The sequence below is a fragment of the Pseudomyrmex gracilis genome, unplaced genomic scaffold (genome assembly GCF_002006095.1).
Source record: "Pseudomyrmex gracilis isolate BER0280 unplaced genomic scaffold, ASM200609v1 scaffold_56, whole genome shotgun sequence".
NCBI lineage: Eukaryota > Metazoa > Arthropoda > Insecta > Hymenoptera > Formicidae > Pseudomyrmex > Pseudomyrmex gracilis.
In genome coordinates this window covers 140,968-168,558 of record NW_018020640.1, presented here as the reverse complement: position 1 = coordinate 168,558, position 27,591 = coordinate 140,968, and the positions used below count along the sequence as shown (strand labels likewise).

Below are 27,591 nucleotides of genomic sequence, written 5' to 3'. Positions count from 1 at the left end.
ATATATATATATATGTGTATATATATATATGTAAATTATTTATATAAATTTTATTTATTTATTCTCCATTGGTAAAATAGTACGATAGAAGAGATTAAATTGAAATTGTTATGGTACATATGTGTCGAAGCCGACAATACATATCTTTCCGCGAAGAGAAAAGATTTCTGATGTGTTGTTTTTAAACCACTCTGTTTCTAAAACAACACATCTAAGAAATCTATTCTCGCGGAACAATTTATTGCCTCTGCATTATGCCGTGTATAAAATTCTCTAAAATCTGAAAGTAATTTGTATATATTTGCACAAATGTTTTTGTGCCTACAAATGAATACAATACAATAAATATAAAATAATGTGCTTACATCATTTTGAATACAAAGCAACGATTTACATAAGGAATAATTGTAAATATATACATATAAATATATGTACATATAAACATATATTCATATATGCATGTAATATGTACATATAAATATACATACACACCGATACACAACTCAAAAATAAAAAAATGATCAATTCTTGAATTTCTAGCAATTCGTATAAATTTCTGTAATTATAAAAAAAAATTTGAATATATTGTATCAATAGCTGCGTTCAGCTCTTAATAAAATACTTAGTGTTCATTATGTGTGAATTTTTAACATACTTTTAGGACACACAATAAGATTCGTTTAGGATAATCAAATTGAGTCGGTGGTGGAACGTCTTTCAAAGTAAGAACTCTCTTTGTGATTATACAAATCATCTAGTTTTTTCTCAGTTGGAAGCGTGAGGTCTGATGACTGACCAATGTCTATCGAACAATTCAATTGATTGACGTTGATTGGTTAAATTCTCTCCCCGTTCGAGATCTCAGATCGATTTCTAGTATTGCGAACACAGACCCTAAATAATGGTTTTTCTATTGTTCAATAGATTTAAAGAGTACTTCCAAATACTTTTATCATAATAAATAATAATCACTAAGCGTTTACTAAGTGCCGACTTCTACTGAACGTTGCTAATAAAAAAATATAGACACTTTGTTCTGAGAAACTTGAATGTATATTCGTTGTATGCGTTTAATAAGCGCCAGATTTCTTTTGGATTCTTACTATATATATATATATATGCGTAAAAATGTTAAAATCTCATTGTACAGAGCTAAGAAAATTCAAGAGTATAAAGGTAATAAAAAGAGATCTGCCTATTATGTCAATTATGTTTGGAATAAGGATAAAAAAAAAAAAAAACAATCTTTATGTAACCTGTTTAAAAAATAATATACAAATATTTTCATTTTACGAGAACTAATGTGTGCAACAGCGCTTTAATTCTTTCTTGACAGACCTAACTAAACAGCCAAAAGAGCAGCTGATATTTGAGAAGAATAGGAAGCCAAACGATGATACTTCATATAAAACGATATTTAATTTATTATCTTTATACTCGTCTAAAGCCATAATTTCAATTTCACTGTTAATTTTTATAGAGTTTCATCACTCGCACACACATTCAAGCATTTGGCAGGCAAGAACCTAGAAGAGTCTAATTTAGAGAGAGCAGTATCACTACGTAGTCATCATATCATTGACTGAATTTGATACAGGTCCTTTTAGGGCGTCATTTATGTCTCTTCTAAACATCGACAAATTTTGTGTGAACCTGCAAAAAAAAAAACGAAATATGGTTATTTACGTAACATAATATTTGAATAACATTTATCTTTCGCCAACGCTGACTGCTCTTTATAGACTTGCATTTGGTTTTTTATTTGATTACTCTTTTAAGATATTGTTAACACATCTCTATATACATTTTATTCTCTCTCTTCTCTCTTTTTTTCCTTCTTACTTTCTTACCTATCTCTATTTTTTGTAAGTAAATTTCTCTCAATCCCGTTCATTAGATTTTCGAACCATTGTGCCATCGCTCCTTGCTTGTCAACTGGTTGACTTCTAATAATATTTTCCCTTAATTGATTAAAATACTGCAACAAAAAAAAAAGAGATTTAATAAAAAGAAACATTAGCATTAGGACGAATAGACACTGTTAAAAATACTTTAAGTTTTGACTTTTAGTTTAGTATTTTATATGTATAAAATAAAAGTATTATTAACTCACTTCTTCATTCAACAATATAAGACCTAATAAAGGACGAGACATGCTCCATTGATTCCTACAGTCCTCAAACATTATCACATTTAAAACGGTACTCAATATTTGTTGAAGTATTTCAGGATGCTGCTTCAAAACTTGTAAAAATAATTCTCCTCCTCCAGGAACAACCGCATTCTTTCTTCCTGGATATCCTGAACGTAAAATAGAAATAGATCAGTATTTCTTTTGTCATAATCTTTTTTGTATTTATTACATGTTAAAAGAACACGTTACACGATACTATGAAAACTTCACCTTTTTGATAAAGTTGTTTAAACAAGTACGTCACAATGTGATCAAGTGTTGCGCAACAACCAGTACACACCATAGTATCTGTAATCAAAACAGTTTATATTTTTATCTTCGTTACATTAAAAAGAATATGTACACTAATATCATACTTTGCAAACTACGTGCAAAGAAAAAATGGCACTAGTTCTATTGGAAAAGATTCACTAAAAAAACCCTTACCTTTTCTTTACCTAACATTTTATAAACTTGTGTAAATTCGTGTACAATTTGTACATTGACCGCTTTTCAACAGAACTAAACTCTGAGTTCTGCTGTAAACGCGCGTTAACTTTTAAAATAACATGCCAAAACAAAAACAAAAAAAAAAAATAAATAAAGTGGAGCATATTAAGATTGTTGTAATATAAAACATGCAACTACGATTAGTAAATTAGAAGGATTAAATTAAATTAATATGTCAGCTGTGCGGCTGATTATCTGTGCTGTACCCACTTTGCTTTTTTCTTTTCTTTTTTTTTTTTTTAAAGAAAACTATGGATTTTGATACCACTCTTAAGATACATTGTAAAGAATACAAGTACACTTTTGTCGTATTTAGCGTCCAGGCTTCACACATTGCAATCTTTTTATATGGCAATGTTATTTTGTAAAAAGTGATCTCAGTAATTTCTTTCTATACGTATATCTATATACATATATATATGTATATAGTATATGCGCATAAAATAAAGTATTTAATATACGTATTTGTTTCCTGCATTTCGAACTTGCAATGGCTAATAGGCGGATTTACATTCCAAGCGATAATGCAAAAAGCAAGAAGTATTAAAATATAATTCCAAAGTAAAAAAAAAAAAAACCAATAATTATCAAAATCTTAAATATGTGAGAAATGTTCAAAAAACACATAGTAAAAAAGTGAAAACCGCTTTTATATTTGCACAAAAATGTCAAGTAACTGAGGAAAATGCGAAAAATCTTTTCTTTGTGATTTTCTTTTAAACGTAGTGATTTAAAAGTAACTTCCTCAATAAATATGGACGTTGAAGATATCGAGAGTAGTAGCAGCAGGATAGAATCAGCCGCACAGACCTGTGTAGATGTCTTTTTGCGCACCTAGTGCTGTAAGGCCTTCGCTTATACTGGAGAGAATGTAGAGAAAGACTCTGGGCTCCAAGGTGGATAAAAAGACCATGTGGTCTTGCGCCAGGCATTCAAGCAATAAGTAATAAGTTGCGGACAGCTTCGGGTAATGCTAAAAGAAACGGATATATGTAGAAGTAAACATATAAAAATATGTAAAAAAAACCATAATATTATAAAACTGTATTTTATCATTACGTATAAACAACCCCGCAGTTTTCTTATGGAGTTTGGTGTCCGTGAAAATTTAGCATAGACAAAAACGAAATATTAAGATGAAACTTGACAGGCGCGAGAATATTACCAGATTGAAGGTGATGTGATCCAAACTTAGGACCGAGTTGGCCAAGTTAGTCGTATTACCCAGTTAATTACATTACCCGCACTCATCGTACATAACCCCGCAATCTCGTTCTCGAACATACGTCGCCAAGTTTTATCTTAATATTTCATTTCTATAACCATGCTTTCAATCAATAATAGATAAAAACCCCTCTCTGTGGAGTCCTTTCAACATTATTCTGATTTCAACTGATAAATTAAGACGAACAATTAATATTTTAATACTTACCAGAAGATCACTTTGTGGAATACTAAGGAGCAATTTGACAAACGTATTGAGAGCATTGTCTAATGCCTCGTCACCATATAGCCTAAATACTCCAAAATTCACGTAACTTCCGCATAAAGCTGCTTTTAACATACTAAAGCATATGCTTATTCCCTTGAGTTTCAAAGGATAAATCTGATCCTTGGGTACTTCAACATTCAATATGTGATTGCCGTAGCTGCAAATTATTTTGCTGGCCTCGCGAAACAATAGGATCCCATTAGGAGACGACGCGTCGAATTGCAATCGTTGACTCCTGTTTTGTACTAACTCAGCAAACAGCTTCAGGACGGGCGTTGTCACTTGTGGTTCGTGATGCCATAGTTCAACAGCGTGTAACAAAATCGGTGTGTAATTTGGATATCTAAATAATAGCAAAGAAAAAGTTGAGAGAAAACCGATATAACTTAAGACACGTAAATAAAATTGGCAAAACATATTTGCACGTATATGTATATATATATATATATCTCTTATGCGTACGTACATCCAATCGAAAAGCATCATATAGGATGTTTTGGTATTGAATGCGTAAGCTAACCCTCGAAGATCTCGCGCTAAGCCAATTAACGCTTTCTTTGCTTCTTCGGCCGCAAATAAAGGAGTATCCGCTGCACCCATTAATTGACCAAGGCTTTCCAGTGCACCTAATATCACATAAGAAACAAAATGATTCGTCGCATCGCATCATTTTTCGTAAAAAGAATTGACTTGTCGACATTTATACATTTTTTTTTTTTTTTTCATACCTGTCAGAGGTAACATAAAAGTATGGAATCTATCTTCGTCTTCGCCTAAATCTACCATCAGTAATCTACCAAGAGATGTGTAAAACATCGATCTGCAACGCATTTCTGTCACAGCAACGTTATTACCCAAAAATGGAAAGTGTTCTCGCTGTCGGTACAAAAGATTGCGCACATTAATTTTTATGATACATCTAAGCGTTGTTTATAATTTACATTTGAGAACTTTAATAACTCAGATTAGATTACGATATGTGTGCGTGTGTGTGTGTACCGTATGATTGTTGAGCATAAATTGTACTTCTTCTAATTTGACAAGTTTACGAACACAGCTATAACCCACGGATAAATCATTCAGAAGTTGTAAAGTCTTGGAAATGATTTGTTCGCTCCTACCCCAATATTTCAAGTTTGTTATTCTGTAAAGCACAGCATTAAATCAGAACGTATTCGATTTCCTCTTTCCTCTCCCGCCGTTTATAAATCGCTACCCGATGTTTTACTTACATTTTTCGAATAAAAATGCTGAGTACCATAGCTTCATCGTTAAGACCCAATACATCTGATAATCTCCTGTATACTTTTGAATTCTTTTGAACTTGATCTCCCACGTATATCTTACGGAATTGTTCGAAAAAACTCAACATTGCTAATTCAAGTTTTTCACAGCCACCTTGCGCGAGTCTCGAATCTGTCAAATTCATCAGTTGTAAAACTCTGCAAACTAATTCTCCGTCCATAGCATCGAATTCTTCATTACTATTAAACGCAACTCTTCCGCCAATAACACCACCTAAAAAAAATAAGGCTCCTTAAAAAGAGATAAGAAAACAATTACATTGATTTTTTTTTTTTTTAAATCAATTTACGATACAAAAAGTATTAAATTGTACATATACATATGTATTTTTTTTTTTTTTCATCTACCTATAATATACACCAGCCACGTAAGTTGACCTTCCTGGATCGCAATATCGATTTGTTGAGACGGCGATACCGTTTGCGCCATTAATTCTTGGTACGTCCTTGCAGCTTGATCGAACAATTGGACCAACAGAGCGCAGGTTTTCTGATACTCGCATCTACCGATAACCGAAATTTGTTCTAATTGATGATGAACTACTCCCAGATCATCCAACGGATCTTCTAGGCGTTCTCTGACCACCACTGCTACCGATTCAAGCCTCGATGTGATATATGCGTTCGTAACTTCCGGTGTATAAGTGTTCAATAAATGTGGATCACCCGCTTTGACATAAGGCATTGAAGAGACCATCCTCTGCCAAAGAGTCAAAAGGTAGTGCAAGCTATTTGGCGCGAATTGCCACATCTGCAAACTTTGTACAGTAAATTTCGCAATCAGTTGTATTGCTTCTGGATAATCCTCTACCAGGACCAACTCGCCGAGTTGAAAATTGCTTTTCAATCGAGACAGTAGTCTACAAAACTCGTGGTAATTTCCCGGATCACTCAGACCTTGAGGATTTTGAAGTATATGCTTAATACCGTTGACTAAATGCGTTAGGAATTTCGCTCGTTCGGTATTAGAAAACAAACTTCGCCGTACTGATGCAATTTGAACCAAACACGAAAGTGCTAAACATGATAACGTATTCGGCAGACTGTGATACAGATCGAAGAACAATTTCAAGGAAGTAAAGTCCAAAAAAGCAGGTCTCCAACTTGTTGGTATTTGTACTGTGTTAAGATCGTCCGAGCTTTCGTCGGTTGACGTTCCAATAAAGTCAAATGTTAGACAGTTTTGTGCAAGCTTCAATAGTTGTCTTATTAAACCATGCTGAGAAAAACAAAAACACATGAGTATATAAATATATAATTTTTTATGCAGCAACAGTTGTTGCACGTTACTTAAATATAAATTTATATTATACCTGCGCTTCATCATTAAAGTTCAAACTTTTGCAGTTTTCACGGGCCGTACTCAGTAAAGTACACGATAACCTAAATATTTCAAATAGTTGTGTGTCTCTAAAACTACTTGCTATTCTTCTATGTTTTGTCAGAGATCTATTTGCATCGGCTTCGGATATTTGATTCATTTCACATGTCAACTGAGATAACAGCTGCACTCCAATCATGCAATGCTCCACTGATCCCTTTTGTTAATAAAGTATTTAATCATCAACATAGAGCATAGCTTGTACATATATACATATATATATATATATAGAAAAGCAAAACATTTCTGAACCAACTATACCTGAAGAAACTTTGCTACATCAGTGACTACATTTCTGAAAACATATTCCTCTTTATCAGCATCAAACCACCCAAGCTTTGATATCCTAGCAAAAAGTGTAACCAAAGCCTGTATCACAAAATTTGGTAACTTTGGTTGTGTTGCTAAGTAGTTGAGTACATAATTTCCTGCAACATACATTTACAACAAATAAAATAATCTTTTTTTTTTTTTTTTTGAAATTTGAAAAACATTAATACTCTTCGTTATTCTGTTCGTATAATATATATAAAATTAGAAAAATAAATATGTTTGCTCACGTATATCAAGCCTCTGTTGCAAACTGAGTGTTGTTGTGAGTTGTCCCTGTGCCGAGCGTGATACCAATTTCGTCAAAGTGGTGGCGGCCAATAATTGAGCATAAGCGGAATCCCCACGGTCCAGTAGGAGCTGGCACTTCGTAAGCGTATCCGGTGCATTTTGAAAGGCGACAAGAGCCTTTTCCGCTTCCGCACGATGCGCTGAATCTTGCGACTCATACAATTGCTTGCATAGCAATTCCAGCTGCCGTACTTCCTGTATATGATCCATTCTTAATGACACTGTTTAAAGTTGTTCCTTAGTAGTTCCATTTAGGTACGACAAGTCTAAAAATTTTACAACAAATGTTTTTCTCTTCACTTTTATGGTGCTTCTCAAATCTTTATTGATAAACTTGCTGTTACTGTCTCAAGCATTTTTTTACAAATTTTACAATACAAATTACATATCTTTGTGTGTGTCTTACAAAAAGCGTCACAATCTGAAGCTGTAAACTTATTTCGATAATTCTAACAAAAACAACAAGTCCGAGCACTGGTTTCTGGTTTTGACTCTTTCGGAAGTACAAATTTTGAATGAGATGCTTTATTAACATCACTTACACAAAAACGTTTCAAACTACAAAGTAAACACAAATGGATTGTCTTTTTTTTACGAAACAAAACTCAGTTAGTTGAACAAAAAATACTGCCAAAAAAAAAATGTTAGTAATCTCTAAAAAAAAACAAAATGATGTAAGAAAAACATGTGTATAGAAAATAAATTACAATAAAAATGTGTAATTTAGAATCGACACATTTGTGTGTTTAAAAGTAATTAAAATTATACAATGTATGTTGTTGTTGTTGTTTGCACGCTTTGTTGTACAACAATTAAGACAGAGACTGAACGAAATATCGAGATCTTTGTCTTGCGAGAGATGGACGCACGTCGCAATCAATTATGCCGACCAGTTGCACAAAAATATTCACGTTAGAGATTTCACAGATAAATCTCCGACAACTGACACGCAAAAATTTTTTGTATCAACGGCCGCGCACGGTAAAACAATTCGCGACAGGTTATACACGGTTAGTACGATATACGCAAAGGTTGTAAATAATAACGGCGACAGTTTACATCGCAGAATCGCCGTAAGTTGTATACTTTCAGCAGCACACAACAACACGGGGGAGAGTTTTCACGTGACGCTGTTACAGGATATAGAGAGAAAAGCGGGCGATACGCGCGATCTCAGCGATTCGCAATCACGTTCACTGCACCGCGAATCAGATGATTTGGTGCCGGTCGTTGAAATTCCAGCCGAATCGGAACACGGTTACATCCGCATCACAGGGAAACCGCCTTTGACAAGCGGCAGCGGCAGCGGCGGCGGCGGCGGCGGTGGCAACGGCGGAATAACACAAACGGAACGATACCCAGCCAGCACAGCAGCACGACGATTCGGAAACGCGGCAGCGCGATCGGCGAACGCGATTCCGCCGCGTACGTTCCGCGTACAAATGTTTCTTGTTGTCGGCGTGCGCGACGTGCGAAGGAAATGCATTCGCCAAAACACCACCCCCACGGGTGCTCGGCAACAAATCCCCAGTGGTGGTGGGTGATGTGTAACAGCTCTCCCTTTGGGAAAGAGCGGCGTACTTTGAGAAATACGCGCGCTGTACGTTCCGCTCGCACGCGCGCACACACGAACACACGCACGCATGCACGCACGACGCACGCACGCACGCACGCACGCACGTCCGAATTGTCAGCACACGCGAAATCCGCGACGGATTTCGTCTTGAGCGTGTTTCCTTCGTCGCACAAGCCGCACCGCGTCCGGCAACATAACAGCGTCGCGCCGCAGCGAGATACGCATGTTATTTTGATCGGCGACTCACCTGTTCGTCCGCCATTTTCGCAGCCTCGTATTGTATCTATATAATACGTTACGTACATACGAGATGAAGCCAGTATCACATGCTGCTCTGCCCCGAATTTCCCGTCCCGTTCCGTCCCGTGTTTTGCGCGTATAGCGTCGACAATTTTCGGAACCGCGCAACGCGACCAATTGTCTCTGGTTGCGTGTTTCGAATGCTATTCGCTATCAAAGATCTATCATTCACGTCACATGTGCTATAGTTTTTTTCAATACTGACGAAGCGAATATCGGAACGCAAGTCTCTCCGTCACGTGGTGCTCATGAAAACGCGATATTTGCGAATGTGCAACGTGTGTGTGCGGCGCATAAAAGATGTAATTCTGTCAATAAAAAAAATGAGCATTTTTCTTCTGATAAAGTATGATAAAAACACTGTCACTGTGGATACAATGAAGATAAAATTTCCCCCTTTCATATGTATATATATCGTTATACTTAATAAAGTCTGTATCTTTGTCGCCAATTGTTGATCGAAAACAATTTGAAAAATTGATTTCAAATTTTACACACGACGAGAAAAACGTCGACACAAGCGTATATTTTTCAATTACTATAACAGAAAAATTTGCACTATTAGCTTCGAATATTTAACGTTGTAATAATTGCTCTATACACGTTGTAAAATTGCATTATTTGAAGGAAATACATTTTTTTTACCGTTTTCACTCAAAGACACTACCTGAAAAAAGGGGAAATAATATTCATGCGATCAATAAAAAAAATGTACACAATTTCAAAATTTATTAACAAAATTTCGGAGCACACAGTTTGATAAGCTGTTGCAAATGTAATAAATATAAGAACTTTCAATTTTTATTTTATATATTTATATATATATATATATATATATATATTATTTCAAGCTGGTCCAAAAAAATGGCCTTTAAAGAGTGTCCAGGGATATTTCGCGTGTTTTTTTTTAATTAATTAATTTATTATCTCTTTGACGAGTGCTTATATTTGTTTTTGCTCAACAACTCAATTCGATAGCAAGATTTTCTAGGGCGATTTATATATTGAACATGCGTGTATGCGAAGGATAAATACAATAATGGATTTCATCCATAAAAAATTCCCTGTAGCATTCTTGTGTGTAGGTATTGTATTTCGAATATAGCTTTTGCACAGCCTTTGTATCCTCTCTATTCTGTTATTCTTATACACGAAGATTTTTATGTCAATAACAATAAAGCATCACAATATTTTAAGGATATCTTTTTTCACTTTTTTTGTTAGTGGCATTCTCGACAATAATTACGAACGCGCCCACAAATTTGTGATGCGTCATCTTAAAATTACAAGTTCACGTAATTGTTTCTTAACTACTTATATAATCTTATATCTTCAAATATTTGGCTTTTACATGTTTTCACATTTATTTGAACGATTTTTGTTTGTTTGTTTGTTTTTTTATTTTTTTTTATTTTTTTTTTATTCAAACGTTCGTCGAAGAAGAAACTTCAGTATAAATACATACAATTTTTGTAGAAAAAAATGTAACAGAAGTTACATGTATCGTGTTTGAAACAAAAACTCTTTCGGTTTTCGATTTAAACAAGAAACATTGGTTTGTGTTTTTTTTTTTTTTTTTTCTTTTTATCCCGATAGGAACACAGGAAGACACAGAGCGAACAATCGTATCTTGATAATATCTGTTACGCACACGTATGTCTCCAAGATAACGGAAGGACAATGGAGAACCTAAATGCTCGTGAAAAATGTCTTGCTGTATGATATCATTGTTGTTTATTCTCTGTTTATCGAAGATTCCACAATAGATTTCAAAGTCAAGAAATGTACTTATGTTCTCTACAAAGAGTATACACACGCGCGCACACACACACACACACATACACAACCACACTTCAAAATTATACAAAAATTTTCTATCAACATGATGAGTTTGTTTTATGTTATGGTATCTGTATGTGAATTTGTTGTAGTTCATCAGAGTTTTACTTCTGTCCCGTTTTTTGTTTGTCTCATTCAATATATAGATTCGTCTTCACCGCGAATGAACTATATACAAATATCTGTTGTATCTACATGCGTTTCTTTTTCTCTCACATTTATACGAATAAACGAGTTTTTCCGCATTTAGATGTAAATTTAATACTGTCTTTTATTTTTATTATTATTTTTTTTTTATCTCACATGTATATCAGCACACGTGACTCGTTCAGTTCACATATAGTTCGTATAAAATTCGCAGATTAATATTACACACATATCGAAGTGAGATTTGATCTCCCTTCCAATAACGTGTGAATATATTTTAACGTAGGTAGGTAGGTATAGTTGAAACGTTCGAGTCAATTTTGTAACGTTATATTTTTTTGAAATATATATATATATATATATTTCCCGTGAGACAAATTGTTTGTTCTGTATGACACATCGTATTTTATTGACACACACATGTCCGTAAGTAATTATTATATTAGATTGCATATTTGTGTGTTTTACTGACCACAATATTTTCAACGGACGTACATATTCGGAACCGTATAATCCGGATTTTTATTTATTTTCTTCTTACGTTTTTTTTTTTTATCAATATTTAACACTTTCACATGATGTTAATATTGCAATGATGTTTAATATTATCAAATATCTGAAGATATTAATATCGTTCCAAGTGTTGCATGATATGGAATTATATCACTTCGCGAACCGTAAGCACGAATTTATAATATTCGCTACTAATATCATATATTGTACATAAAATAATATATATATATATATATATATATATATACATATATATATATATATATATATATATTGGATTATACATAATATTATATTCTTTTATATGTGTGTGTCATTTCCGAAGCGCAACTGTTCCATGTCACATTTATTTGAATGTTTTATAGTGCTGCCACTTAAGTTACTACGTATATGGACTTTAATCACTTATGTACAGAAATATAAAATATCGAAATAGCAAATGTTTTATTTAACTGCGTTCGATAATTGTGTACAGCAACCGACACACATAACATGCCTTCACCTTTTTCAAAATCGAGAGGTGGCGAAATTTTGTTTAGTTAGTCGCTTTGTTCGCTGGATAATTGTGCAGTATGGCTGAAGAATCAGCGAATTTTGAAGAAATATCTTGAAGACACTATCTATATACTGCATAAATATTCAGAAACGAACAATCAAGTAAAAAATTTTGCTAATCCGATTTCGAAAATTGAAAACATACGCCGGTCAGTGCCGATATATAGTGTTTCTTAATATGTTCATGAAATATATACAATGCGCTACAGGATAAGTAAATAAATTTTTTTGTAATTTAGTTTTTTCAAAACGTCGATTTTAAAAATTAAAAACTCGATATATTATTTACTTCTTTTTACAATTCAATTGAAGTTTAATAACTTTGTGTATCATATATCAAATGTATGTATTTCAATAATAATTATATATAAACTAAAGCACTCCATTCAATTAGACTTTCAAAACTTTTTTATATAATGTGTATACACATAACTTTACTATTAAATTTTAACTTGCATTATTAAATGGAGTGTCCTTCCTTAAATGTATATTAATAAATTAAGCGCGTAACAAACAGCACGATATCAGTTTTTCAATTTTTTAAATCAAATTTTTTTAAAACCGGACCTCGCATTAAAAACATGTTACAGTAGAACTCCAATAATTTCGAACGCATAGGACCGATTCTTCTTAGAATTATCTTCTTCCCCTTTCAGTTAGCGACCAACTTGTAGCGAGAGATGAAAGATATATATTTCTCTTTCTCTTAGACACTTAGAGTGAGGATAGACGCGCATTTTACAAGTTACGCAGTCATTTAAGATCGGGGAAATGATCAATAGTGGAGGAATTTATTGGCCTGTCTCTATAAAAAAGAAATCGAAATTACGATGCTCGAAATTACTGAAGTTCTGTTGTATTCTATAATTTTGCACAAAAAATCCTTTTTTTTAGTTGCACCTATCCTGTTACATTCTGTATATGTATCACCGCAGAATTAATATTCTTAAAGAAGAGTATTTATCAATATAGAATACTTCAAAATAAAATTGCCAATGTAAATATAAAAACCTATATTGTATACACACAAAATTATGTATGAATAAAATGATCTAAGTGAGATCGATAGTCAAGATATAATAACGATTGGTTTTTTGTCTTTCACAATAAACTAAGATCGTTTTTTTTTTTTTTTTTTTTTTTTGAGGATCACACACTACACTTGTCTATGTATGAATAATAAGATAATATTTACATTCTGACGTAATGATCTTTATATTTTGTAAATGCAAATGGTATTGTACCAAACGGCTGTGCAGAGATTGACGGCTCTTCACTCACTCTTTTCCAAACAACCAATAAGTTTCATAAAATTTATAAAGTTAATTGAGTTTAAATGTCTACAAAACATTGTTATACACTTTTTAATCACTACTAATCGTTTCGCAGTTTCTAGCGAGCGACATATATGTAACACTTCGTACAAACTGTTGACGCAAAACGAGGATCTTCAACCGCTTTTCTGTTTTATAGCACATTTACACAAGATAAGTACCCCCCAAACAACGCTATGATTTTCTTACTCTCTTCATAAATTAATTATATAAAAAAATTATTAATTTACTATATAATACATCTAACGTCTTATTTAAGTGCAATATCCAGCCTCCCCAAACAAATTTCGTTTTATTATGTATCGTGTGTCTTTTTTTTACTATTTTTGTTTTCTTTTTTTTTCACTATAAGAAAATGGTCTTGGCTTCTATTATATGTCATAGTGTAGAATTCCAATTATAGACAAAGCAGACGACGACGACGACGACGAAACGTTTACATCCATGGGATGTACGGCGGCTTTTAAACACACTGATCGTTTCTAAACGCGGTGTGTCACAAGCGCATTTGTAAGTTATAATTTTTACTTTAATATGCGAGTCTCTCAGCACAGAATTTGTTTTTTTTTCTTTTTTTGTTTTTCTTTTTTTTTTTTTTTTTATTATCCTATTCTTCAAGGAAATTTCTTCTTTTTTTGCTGGTCTAGCAAACCAAAGTCAGTTATTAATCACTAAGTTTGCTGTTGGATATTTTCATTGCTGCTTACACTGGATCATCAACGACTGTATCTCATTTTATTTGCGTACATTTTCGTGAACACATTGAATCCATTTACTAACCAACTTCTTGTCTGAAATACAAAATTTTGCGGTTACGCTCCACGATTCATTTTCCCGTTATTTTTAGAAGCTGAAAAATAGGATTTCAAATAAATAATATGGGTCATATAAATTGGCACATATATAATCTACTTATAAATTAAATATTTCGCATAAATTGTACTTACAATTCCATCACGTTAAAAAAATCTCCATGCGGTTGCGTCACTCAAATGCTGCAAAAATATTTTGTTACAATGAAAAATCTATACAATTTGGTAGATAACTAGTAGTAGAATATATGTAATACACACTTACGCGAAGGAGATCTAGTGTCAGCTTGATTTGGCGCCCCATCCATCGGTACACGCCCGCTGCAAACATTCGACGGAGTATAATTGAGAAAATCCCAAATAAGTATCGTATCATCATGCGACGATGAGACAATCTGGAACTCGTCAAACTGAAGGCGAAATACGCGTCCGGTATGCTCCTACGATGAGAAGTGTAAATCACATCAATATCGAATATTTGATACAAAAAGTGTTAAATATATATATAAACAAAACAGGTCTTACCACTAAAGTGCGCAAGCATAACGTGTTCGCGATGGCACGAGGATCTAGCGCGGCTACCAAATCCCAGACTTTTATTTTGCTGTAATATATAATAAAAAATAGATTAGAGTTGCATAGCATTTTCTTTTTGTTAAATTTTGTTAATTTAATTCGTCTTTGTATTATCAATGTTAAAATCAAAAAGTTTGTGTCTCTTGTACGTGCTGAAATACTAAAATAAGATACAAATATTCAAATAAATAAAACATATTAATTTTATTTTGCTAAATAAAAACAATATTTACATAAGCGACAGTAAAAAGATTCTCGAAGATTAGTGGAAACATTTATATTTTCTAAATAATATATTTTTCATGACACCTGCAAATTGCGTATATTTGCGGTTGCAAAAGGCGATAGAATCAAGAACACTTGCAGTTCCACATACGTACCCGTCGTAAGCGCCGCTGACGATGTGTTTACTATCAAATCGAATACATCTCACTAACTCCTCATGCCCTTCCAGAACACGTAGGCACGCACCGCACTCGATATCCCACAGCCGTATGGTATTATCACTACTACCACTAACAACTAAACGATCCCTATATTGCAAACACGCGATACCGCGTTTATGCCCGTTCAACGTTCTCACGAACTCGCAGTTGGACGTGTTCCATACTTTGATAGTCCTATCACCACTAGCAGAAACTATGTATTTTTCATCAAAGTCGACCACATTCACTGCTGCTCTGTGTCCCACTAACACCCTTCTCAGCGCGATCTCTGTCTGTGATGTCATATCCCAGACTGCTATTGAACGATCCTGCAAATGACAATCGTTGTATCAGTGACAAGAATGAAAATTATAAGCAAAAGTATATATCAATTTTTCTTTCAACTGACTTTTGAGCAAGTGACCATCATGCCATTGTTAAATCTGAGATGCAACACCGCCTCGCAATGATGTATCAGAGTGTTGACCATTTCGCCCGTGTTGGCGTCCCAAACTCTCACGGTGCTATCCGAGGAACCGGATATTATGGCCTTGTCGTCGTATTGCAGACAAAGCACGGAACCAGTGTGTCCCGTTAACACCTTGATGCACTGCAAAGTGTTCCTATCCCAGATCTTGATCGTGTTGTCTCGTAATCCGGAAACGATCTTCTGATCGTCGTACTGTAGGCAGTAGACACCTTTCGAGTTCTCGCTACGGCAGTTGATTCTCTGAAGATTGAAGCGGCCCATTCTCCAGTTGTTCTCTATACTCTCGATATCCTTGACGATTTTTGGATAGAGAGATCTATAGAAATTGTGATTGGGGTGACTCTCGCCCGGTCTCGGTTTAAAGAGATATTGTATCCTGAAAAAAGTGAATTATATAAATTAACAATAAATTAACGAAAAAATCTGTTGAGATACTTTTATTTAGTAGGTATGCAAAAAATGTTTTACGAGTAATAGATGGAGAAGTCTTTCTTACCATCCTCTTCTTTCGGCTAATCCTCTCCAGACCGAATCCGTTCGAACTTTCCGTTCAATCAGCTTCTTCCACAGCATTCCTTCGCTAATCACTCGATGCCATTCCTTGCACACTAGCTCGGCGGCGACCAGCGATTTTGCGTCCAAGTACGAAAGGATACTTTCTGCCACGTGGTCCAGTCCTTTTTCTGAGTAAAACAAACACTCGATATCATTACAGTAACATGGCTAAAAAAAACCGTTCCAGGTATTTAATCAGGCATGTGAAGAATGGGTAACAAGACAGAACGCGCGTAAACGTGATATTTGATTACTCACTTGGCAGAAGGGAGATAAAGTCTCTCTGTAGCATCGGCTTGAGATACGCGTTGATGTGTCCATGCTGATAGTGGCACATACGTGCCAACAGCTGTTCAACAAAGTGCACTTGCTCCGGTTCGCTCCATCTTTCGAACAGCTTCATACAAATCTCTTTCTCCTGTCCGTACTGCGCCGACACTCCCGTAGACGGCTCCTTTTTGCAGCTGGGATCGTACAGAATCGTCATCTGATACTGCAACAAATTTTTAACAATTAGAGTAATCTTGTAGTTGGAATTCTTTCAATGTGATTGTGGCACTTTATTGATTTTTTTTAAGTGTTAACATTTTTGTCTATGGTTGTTTTATTTAAAATCATGATGGGTTTATTTAAATTTTGTACAGCAACAGTTTTTATTTTAGAATCTTTTGGTTGATGATTTTGAAAAAATATTGACAGGGGGGTCTTTAAAAGATGCCAATCATTCGATATTTTACTTTATGTACAGTTTCACGCCACAAAAATATACACAAAATTGCAACAAAATATCGAATATAGCACTGAGGTTATCGAACAGATTCTTGAAGGACATTAAAATGCAGACTAATTAACAAAGAAATTATTAACGCTTAATAATTCCGTCAACACGGGAAAACGGGGACGTAGTATAACTACAATATATTTATACTATATGTGTGTGTATATATATATATATGTTCGAGATCATGACGTTTACTCTTACTGGATTGGCGATGCGCTAAGTAATCGGAGCGCGAATAAATGTGACTAAAAATATCACCGAGCAACGTATGTATATTGTCGTATCGACATGTATCGTTGTGCGATTATAGCCGCCTGTATGTCTATGTATCAGGTCACAATCACGTTACACAGTGTAGGACATTTGCGCTCGAACACACCAGTCTCAAGGGAAACCGAGAATTCGATTGTAATAATTACAAAATTTGCAAATCTGAAATATATGTATATATATATATATATATATATATTATTTCCACTTTCGCGTAGCTTGTGATAATATTACTATTCTCGCATCTCTAATCGGAATAATTCTCAGAATCACAGAAACATTAATTAGAGATAAAATATAATCGAGAGCCAAATGCACGAATGATGTGAGATCGTGTGTAAAAGTCATTTTATATTGATGTCCAAAATTTTTTTATCGCTTCATCAATACCACATTAATGATATAAATAGAATAATCGATATTATATCGTTAAAATATTCTTAAAATATCGTTAAAATATACTTAAAATAAAGTTAATAAATAACAGACGTACGTACATATGTATGAACTGATAAATTCTACGAACTACTCAAAATCCCTCAAAGTTTCCTCATAAATAGAAAATGCCTGAGACTTAATAGAGATTTGACGAGTTTATATATAATCCGTATATATTTGCGAAGCTTAAATCTCGGATAATTCATCATCCCGAGGTAAAGCGAAGTACCGGATACTTGACCTCGCTTGTCTCATTCTCTCTTTCTCTCTCTTTCTCTCTCTTCGCGCTCGCTTCAATCTCTCGCACGAAGCCTTTTATAAATTAATTCGTTTACGTGTGCGCGCGCCCCGGCTTATGTGCGAACATCTTGTTTTTCCCCGTTAATTTTGCAATCGTCTCATAATCGTATCTTAAGTGACGCGCAAATAGATACGGTCGTTTTTTTTTTTTTTTTTTAGCGAGCGATTACGCGAACGAAGAGCGTTATTAAAATTTTCACGTTTCAAATGCTAATCGCATTACAGAAAGTTGGTGCTTTATTAATTCATGAATGCAAATACGACCGTCGTCGAAGCAAGTAGCGCGATGCTATCTCTGCGTCAAGAGGTAAATTTTATGCGTTCACACACGTACGATGAGTGTGAGATTGTTGACGACGTAGCGATTTAAACATGTGACTAATCACATTTTAAACGGAAACTCAGACACGCGCGAGAAAAAAAAACGCGCTAAAATACACTTTTCACGAAGGAAAGTAGTTTGCATACGCGTCTGTACTTTCACTGTTTCCATCCTTATTGTCGACTTTACTTATATTCGTTGTCACGATTGTCCAATTTGTCGCGATAACACGCGATACAAAATTATAATAATGAAAGACCATCGTCTCTCATTATTGGTATACTTGAGCTAATAATAAAAGAGAATATATCGATCACACCTCTGATCCTCGAGTGTATCCTTTATCGCGGCCGTTTTTTCTATTATATATTCCAACATGTGCATAAGCGCTTTCGTATTTAAACCTAACATGAATATAGCAAAACTTTACGCAGAAAGAGAAGATATACATTGCATTAATTGTATCAAAAGTACAAGAATTACAATATTAAAGTATATATAATAATGATGTACATAATAAGTATAAAAAAATTTTGCGCAATATCAATCATATTGACGGGAAAAAAAAAATTATTCCAAGAATGTGAATATTTTTTTCAAGTGTAATAATTACACAATTTTGTGTCCATCAAAATGTTATCGTTTATCGCGTTTATCATTTTTGATATTCAATCAGATTAGATAATTCGATAAAAAAACAACAGGCCTTAAAAAGATTAAATATCCGTTATAAAAGACCTTACAGCGCGCTTGCAATCCACAGATGGAGGCGGTTTAAAAAGTAAATAAGTTCACGCAACTATTCTTCAGGACGTTTCAATCATTTAATTGTGATCATCTTCAGCTACACCAAATTAATTATTGTTAAAATTACATAATATAAAGAGAGAGAGAGAGAGAGAGAGAGAAGAATTATACTCAAGATTACAATAGATATAAGATATAGAAATATAAATACGAGTACGAAAGTCAATGGTTAAAATCTTTTTTTTATAAAAAAATAATAGATAAGAAAAAATGAATTATTGGTCAAAATACTCACAATAACTGATAAATTAGAAAACCATGACTTCAAAGTCGACACACTAAAGCAGCCACAAAAGCAGCATCTTATTGATGCGATCATTTTCTCACGACAAACACAATACAATTGAGCATTGTCAAAGTATAAAGATGATAAGACAGAGTCAAAAAATATCTTTAAAAGGAAGGGGAAAATATCTTTAAAAGAGAAAATATAATAAAAAGCTAGTCATTAAGTTTCATGATTCAGAGAGGTGTAAGCTGGATCTGGAAGATCCGTATCTTTTTAAGGCCTGTTGTTTTTTATCTTATAATAAGAAATATACAAAAAAATTGCGCAATATAAATCATATTAATGAAAAAAAAAAAAAAAAAAAAAAAAATTACTGCAAGACCGTGAATATTTTTCTTAAGTGTAATAACGCAATTTTGTGTCCATCAAAATGTTATCGCGTTTATCATTTTTGATATTCAATCAGATTAGATAATTCGAGTCAATATATGATATACATTACATCGCGTTAATCCGACGTTAATTCGACGACGCCCTATTGTAAATTTGCACAACGTCGACGCGGAACCATCGCCAGGAATATAACTGTTCCGAAAACTCAAAATAAACGCCCACAAAGAAAAAGTAAATGCGCGCACGCGCGCGCCAATAAATCTCTCACGCGAATTCTTTGTGTTTTCCTTTTCCTCTCGATGCAAATATATTCTATCATTCTCACGCCGAGTTTTTTTTTTTAGAAACACAATACCGCGATCTCGTTCAAAATCGATCTAATTTACTCTTTGTCGTGAAAAAACAAAAAATTCATTTCGTTTCTAATAATCGAAAGGCCTTTCTCCGCCAACTGTTCGAGAGCGAAGCGGATGCGCGCGTTATCGGCGCGTTATCATCTTACATTGTGTATATATGTATACGTATGTACATTTCCTCGTGAACCTTAGCAACCTCAACTGGCGATGAATTTATCGTGGAATTGAAAGGTACATACACAGTACAAAACGGACGTTATTTTTGTAATCGAAAGGGTTATCCACGTGTTTCTACGCGCGCGGAGAAAGTTGCGTCTGCAAAATACAACGCAAGAGGATTCCCAGCGCGTTGCGATTGTTGACAGCGAGTTATTGTCAAACAAAAAAAAAAAAAAAAAAAAAAAAAAAGAATGCAGTGCGAGAGTGTTGAAGCGTTTTCACATGCCGTTTTCACATTGTGTTTCTCAACTCCGCCCGACACGGTGTACTGGCGCGTCCCGCAATCACCGGAAAACGAAACACGTAACATTATTAAGAAGTTTATCCGCCGAACTTAATATGTTAAAAAATCAAATTACATTTTTTTTAATGATATAAATTTGCAATTAAATTTTGCAGAATTTTACATCATCTGTCTGCACGTTCGACAATTAAAAAATTGAATAGATACAACAGTTCAACGTCCTGATATTATGTTTGCGGTTTGATTTTTTTTATTTAAGATTAAGTTTTGATTAAGATGCTATAACGAATCTTTTTAGTGATGCTATAGAACAACTCAAGATAAAAATTAAGAGACACGATAAACATGACAGAACTGCAATGAGATTGGACAATGAATTCTGGCCTCAGATATCTAATCAATGTGAAAACAAACGATAGGATAAGTCAAAACGAATCAAGTGAGCGGATGGTAACACAAAAAAAAAATGAATTAATTATATATTGCGCACAATTTATTTACATAATTCTCTCGGTGATATTTCTGACATTACGTTTCTTTTGTAAAAATTTCTGCTTGAGCGCGCGGCCATGTACTACGTGAAATTCACTATATTTTAATAGAAAATTACAACCAGATCCATTTCTAAAATATTTGTACAAATAATAAACTTAGACTTATAGTTTTTAAACCGATGTGACTAACGCAAGATTTAATTTGAATTGTCGCAAAATTAAAACGTCACGTGATTAATGCAACACTTTCTATCGATTCTAGACACTCTCGGAATAACACGATATGTATATATATCTTTTAATGTATGTATTTATATAATATAAACTCCTGTGTAACACACACACACACATACGTGCCTTCCCAAGTGTGTCACACGATATGCACGAAAATCCGTTTATAGTCAAAAGCCAACGCGCGCGCAGCGATTTGCAGTACAGAGTATATAACGCTAATCGTATATTTTGCGCCTGACCCACTTTTGCGTCTCTCTCTTCTATCCCAGGAAGCGAAAACCGTCATAAAAGACCTCGTATCGCGTTAAACGCTTGTTAATGAAGATTAAATTCTCGCAAAAACCGACTGGGAAACAACGGTGATCGGTGTGCAGCGATCTTTTTTCTTTTCTTTTTTTTTTTTTTATTACATGCATATTACGTTTCCAATGAGAAACTCGACGAAAGCTGTTATTACGAAATTCAAGGATCGTTTTCTACGTTTTACTGATCGCGTTACTTTTGAAACGCTTTTTTCTCTCGCTGAACATAAAATTCGTAGTCAAAACGTGACTACATCTTTCCCGATGACGTTATCGCCAAAATGCTTTTGTGTGTGTGTGTCATTATATTAAAAAATATAACAGACACGAAGTTTAACGGTCCGAATAAGAGTCTCGCGAGGGATGAAAAACACGTTACGGCTGATCCTATTGTGAACATCTCCCGTTGTGAGATAAACTCTGTCGCGGATATCCCCCTCGTATGACGAAGTGTACAAGAAGAACGAGTCTAGCGGCGCGATCACCTGAAAACGCTACTCGACAACGTAACGGTATCGCGAACTCGTGTCGAATCTACGCTCTCCTGATTCTTTTGTCTTCCTGGATGTCGTTTCCGTGCTCGCGCGCTCTCTCGTTGCCATGTCCAAAGTGCAAGTAATAGAGTAAGGCGTCGCGAATAGAGTATACTGGCAGTATATTAATAATCTTATCGATCCTTATCGCATGAGAACACAATTTCTAAAAACCAAATTATATATACAAGCTTCTCCAAAAAATTTTATGGTTTTTCAAATTGTATCGCAGATACGTGCGATATTCTGTTTTTTTTTTTTTTTTTTATCAAGTTGAAAGTAAAAATGTGTGAAGAACCTTGGTGTTAGTTATCCTTTCAGTGTGCGCAAGTAAAAAAATAGAGAGATATTTACACAGTCTCGAAATGCCACATGTCTCGGTTCTTTTTTTTTTTTTTTTTTTATTTTATTTTAATTTATATTCAAAGAAAGAATAACCTCTTGTCTCTTTTAACGTTTCGTTGAATTTGTTTTCGCGAGGGAAGTACAATAAATCGCAAGACCGTGTGTGGTGTATGCGCGATTTCGCGGAATAGGTCGCGAAACAGGTTTTCGCCTCGCAAATTCGCTCGTCTATTCCGGCAGCAAAGAGGTCGTCAACTTCTGAAGGTCTAAGAAGAATCGCGACTTTTTGAATCGTCGCAGCTTTTTAAATGAGAAAGACCGAAAAGTGCGTACACAAAGTGCGTGAAAATGTTTAACAACAGCCTGTAAGAAATTCGATTGTTCGATAAGGTGCTCGACAAAATGAACAATCAAAGGAACGTAACGTTTTTAAAACCCAAAGAGAAACTTTGATCTCACTTCTCTTTCCAAAAATCCGAGATGTCGAGCAATCAAAGAAACGTGAGATTTTAAAACCTAAAGAGAAACTTGATCTCACTACTCTCGAAAAATTTTTTTTTAAATTATTATTTTTTTCTACGAAAATAAAAAAAGCCCAGAGTTTATCCAAATGCGAGATAGAAACGCACCGATCTCGTTTTGTTAATCTAATCCTAACCTAGACAGATGAACAGACTCAATTGCAATATTGTCTCTTTCTCACATCAGTGTCTTTTATCTCGACTCGACTGAAACGCGTCTCGCCTTCGGTAATAAGGGAGCAACTCCCGCGTGACATTGCCACGCGGATTTGCATGTGTATATACGCCATTACGCAAAGACATCCTCGGCCGTGAAACGCGAATTCATACTCGCTACACGTGACTTCCTGGTTTTATTTATTATACCTCTCGCCGATTCGAACACGGTGACTTTCCGTCCCGAGAACCGCGCGCGCAAAATCTCGCCGCAGACTTTCCGTTCGCAAACGATAAAACGGCGATTTGCTTCCGTTTGATCGCAAACATTTTTTGTTTGTTTGTTTGTTTGTTACGGTATATGCACTTTTTTTTGCACAATATATGCGCAACAATACCAGCAGCGAAGTGCGATTGCTGCTCATTGCAGCTCGCAATAACAATTGAAACCGAATTAAATGAAATACAAAAGGATTTGATGCAGCTATTTTTTGATGAGGTTTTGCGTTGCAAAATTGCACTTGATACGCAACTTGGATACGATAGAAAAACCGGTTTGGAAAATTAGTGCTTCATACTGCACACAACTACAATTATAAAGCAATTATCATGTTATTTGATCATTATTTGCACATTTGATTCATGCAAATTGTCTCGGAAAAAAATGTGAAAAAAAAAAAAAAAAAAATTGTCCGCCGCACAAAAACTGCAATGAATAATACAAATTCTCCCGATCGTTAGGAAAAAAAAAACGAAATAAAATAACACCATTGCCGCGTATCTATCTTTTAAGGATAAGTTTTCGTTCTTTATTGATCGACTTTCGCACTTTGTGCACAGAACGGAAAATGGGTGATATGTATCATCGACGACAGTACGGAAGCGAATGATTTGAAATATCAGCTCGTTACATCGCACATTAGCGCTCGACAGCAATATCCGAAACCCGTGGATATTGACGCAGGTAAATTCGCGCGCGACCTTCTAGGCTTCAAGGATTTGCAATTTGTTCCTTTTTTCTTTCTTTCTTTCTTTCTTCCTCCGTTATTGCCCCGGTCGCTCAAAAGCTCGGAAACAAAGCTCGCGTTATTTATCGACGAGAAATAAAAACGGAAATCGCGAAGGTGAATTCTCCGCATCACAAATGCAGGAAAATCGAGTCGATTTGAATACTGTGAATAAAAAATTAAAAGCGAAATCTATTGTATATACACGACAAAATGATCAAAACTCGAGAATTATTTTATTTTTTCAAGAAAAAAAAAATGACTGGAACTCATTAGTCTATTCCTCGTCATGGGGAAGTACACACACGGCAGCTTGTTTAGAACCGTACATGTTTTATGAGCGCAATGAGCGTAGGAGGGAACGTCATGCGAGCGCAGGATAAGAAGTTGTAGGTGCACTTCCGGTGTACTTCTCTTTCTCTCTTTCCCCTTCCTCTCTCTCTCTCTCTCTTTCTTTGTGCGCGGCTTAATGTATGTAATTATGAGGAATGACAGTTATCGCGCCGCACGGTCCATACGTATCGCACTCACGTGCAGATGAATTGTGTATGTGTAGGTGGATTAATTGCCTATGGCGGAATTGTCAATCAATTTGTCCCAATATTTATTACATGCGTGTTACACAACCAACAAGATTTACAAATAGATCCGTCCAAAGGTTAAGGAAAAATAAAAAAAACGAGAGATGTTGTGAGAGAGCAAGTTGATAATTCTTCGAACAACGATCGAAGTAATTGATGAATTTTCTCGAACAAACAAAACGGTAAGAAAATACGAGTACAACGAAGTTGCGAATGATCGAAGTTCAGTAAATGAAATATAAAGAATTCTACAGACGAATGCTTAACCATCGATTGCGCACTGGTGCCAGTTAGTGACAACAGTCTGAGGGTTTCAGCGAAACGAAATGTATGTCATCTCAGATTCGAGAGATAATGTCACGTTTTTTGTTTCTCCAGCTAGTCACGCATTCGAAATTAAATCTCGCAAAGAGGAAGAGCGAGAAGAGAACGGAATAGCAAAACACACACGCCACCTGAAAATTGTTCGCACATTCGTGAATATCAAGAAACAAAAATAATTAATCCGTAAATTAATACACAAATACATGTGTGGCGTTGATAAAATACAAATAAATATTTCGACCGATCGCGCGCACACACCCACACAGATGTGCAAGTGCTTACACACAAAAGACATGGCTCGACGCCCGGTTAGCTGTTTCTCTCACAAGTCACGACGTCGACATTTAGACATCACGACGACAATAATACGAAAAGTGGCAGTTTAATGAATGTCAAGGAATTTATAATACTTAACATACACACGTCATACATGTGTAGTATCGTACGATCGCGACGACCTATAAAAGGCATCGCGCCAAGGATCCTGGATTTAAATAAAAACTCGAATATATAAGGCGGTTTTGTGTTTGTGTGTGTGTGAGAGAGAGAGAGAAAGAAAGAGAGAGAAAGCAATTTGTAACAAAGTATTATCTACTTGCCGAATATATAATTGTTACATATGCAAGATCTAATTTTCATCCTTTTTTTCATTGAAAACTCCAACTTCTTTCGCTCACGAATATTCGTGCAATTTTTGTATCCAGAAACGGAAAATTACATGCGAATTTTGATACAAAGAAAATTTACAACAAAACGCGAAAGTAAAGACGAAAACGGATTTTTACAAACGCGTTGTTACAATTCCGAAAGTAATTTCGCTACGAAGTCAGTTGTGACGTAAGACAAAAAAATTTCTTTCTCTGTATCTTTGCTTCATTAGAAGAACGATAATGATCATATGTGTGTTGACCAATATATAAACACTCGACGTGTAAGTATCTGTGCCTTTCGATCGAATCGCTCCGATTCTCTTTTTTGTTTTGTTTTGTTTTTTTTTCTTCGATACGTACAAACGACACTCGCGATTCACACGTATAATTCAAGTTCAGACTCCGTAATATACAATCTCTCGGCTTCTTGGGGAAGCGAGAGGTAGAGAAACACGTGCGACAAACGGATTCGGACGATCGCGAGAAGGCACAAGATGGCGGTAGTTTTTTTTTCGCAACGAAAAGATGACTCGGCCGAGTGTAATAAACTCCGAACTTTTTGCTCACCTGCAAACTGGCGTTTGTGTCGTCGATAATCTTATCCGTTTCCATGTTGATCATCCTCTTGCTTGCCGCGCCACGTACGTGGAACGTACGACTCCGCCTCGCACGCTTCCCTCACGCGAGCAAAGCACACAGGCGAGAGAGACGAGATTCCGCAGAGGGATGTCCCAAACGTTGAGAACGATCGCGCGAGAGAAGTATATATCTCTTCTTTGTGTGTGTGTGTGTGTGTGTGTGTGAATATATGTAATATGTATGTGCAATCGCGTAAAACGTGAAAGCAACTCCGCGTTCTTAGTGAATCCGACGACGCTCACACTACGAGTCCTCGTCGTATACTACAAGAAGTCGACGGGACAACATTTCACCGCGTACACAATAGAGAATACAAACTATGGTGTCACTTCGGTGACGGGAATAGAGAAGGAACTTTGGGACGCGGTACTCGGACGATGGGTCGCGCGCTTCCGATTTCCCTCCCTGAGTTGCGAACAGGTATCTGTGCGTATCCGGTAGTTTTCGTGGAGTTGCGCAATGTGTCGTCGGCAACGTTCTCTCTCGACGAAATTATCACAAATCCGAACTCGTGCACAGACCGTGCCGAACTGGGCCGAGCGAGCGAACGAACGGAGACAAACCACCGCGAACGTGTCGCGCGTGCAGTTAGACGCGTTCCGGCGCGTTCTGTGATGCGCGCGACTCGTCGATAATCGAGATTGGTAGATTACACGCGGATTGGTCGACACGTCGCGCGAGCGATTTGCTTATCGTGTACGAACGAATCAGAGCGATCGCTTCGAGTTGCGCGAAAGAGAACAACACGCGAATACTCGACTTCCAGAATGGCGTCTTGCGCGCGTGTGATGGATATTTTAATTTGCACTTCATCATATCGATCACGTTCAAAAACCTCATCAA

The 27,591-nt window shown here is 35.5% G+C and overlaps 2 protein-coding genes across 8 annotated transcripts; both read right to left on the bottom strand.

Moving 5' to 3' along the window:
* Position 1: 1 nt before the first annotated feature.
* LOC109853837 (exportin-7) lies at positions 2-9,512 on the bottom strand. 5 transcript variants are annotated; one of them, XM_020426343.1, is made up of 15 exons: positions 9,305-9,512; positions 7,421-7,747; positions 7,122-7,288; positions 6,793-7,017; positions 5,828-6,698; positions 5,408-5,693; positions 5,175-5,319; positions 4,904-5,051; positions 4,642-4,801; positions 4,116-4,518; positions 3,518-3,656; positions 2,405-2,482; positions 2,114-2,301; positions 1,851-1,978; positions 2-1,653 (listed from the first exon to the last, which is right to left on the bottom strand). In XM_020426343.1, the coding sequence occupies exons 2-15, from the start codon at positions 7,689-7,691 to the stop codon at positions 1,560-1,562; spliced, it is 3,303 nt and encodes a 1,100-aa protein (XP_020281932.1). In that variant the 5' UTR covers positions 7,692-7,747; positions 9,305-9,512; the 3' UTR covers positions 2-1,559. The 5 variants fall into 5 exon arrangements, with proteins under 5 accessions (XP_020281932.1, XP_020281933.1, XP_020281935.1 ...); XM_020426344.1 differs by having other exon boundaries at positions 9,361-9,512; XM_020426346.1 differs by lacking the exon at positions 9,305-9,512 and adding an exon at positions 8,684-8,774.
* A 4,019-nt stretch (positions 9,513-13,531) lies between these two features.
* LOC109853840 (beta-TrCP) lies at positions 13,532-27,496 on the bottom strand. 3 transcript variants are annotated; one of them, XM_020426352.1, is made up of 9 exons: positions 26,677-27,496; positions 16,862-17,096; positions 16,545-16,731; positions 15,968-16,424; positions 15,514-15,887; positions 15,083-15,161; positions 14,823-14,997; positions 14,693-14,740; positions 13,532-14,595 (listed from the first exon to the last, which is right to left on the bottom strand). In XM_020426352.1, exons 1-8 carry the CDS (start codon positions 26,728-26,730, stop codon positions 14,730-14,732), a joined length of 1,572 nt encoding a protein of 523 aa, XP_020281941.1. In that variant the 5' UTR covers positions 26,731-27,496; the 3' UTR covers positions 13,532-14,595; positions 14,693-14,729. The 3 variants fall into 3 exon arrangements, with proteins under 3 accessions (XP_020281941.1, XP_020281939.1, XP_020281940.1); XM_020426350.1 differs by lacking the exon at positions 26,677-27,496 and adding an exon at positions 19,757-19,840; XM_020426351.1 differs by lacking the exon at positions 26,677-27,496 and adding an exon at positions 19,757-19,840 and having other exon boundaries at positions 13,532-14,536.
* Positions 27,497-27,591: the final 95 nt, after the last annotated feature.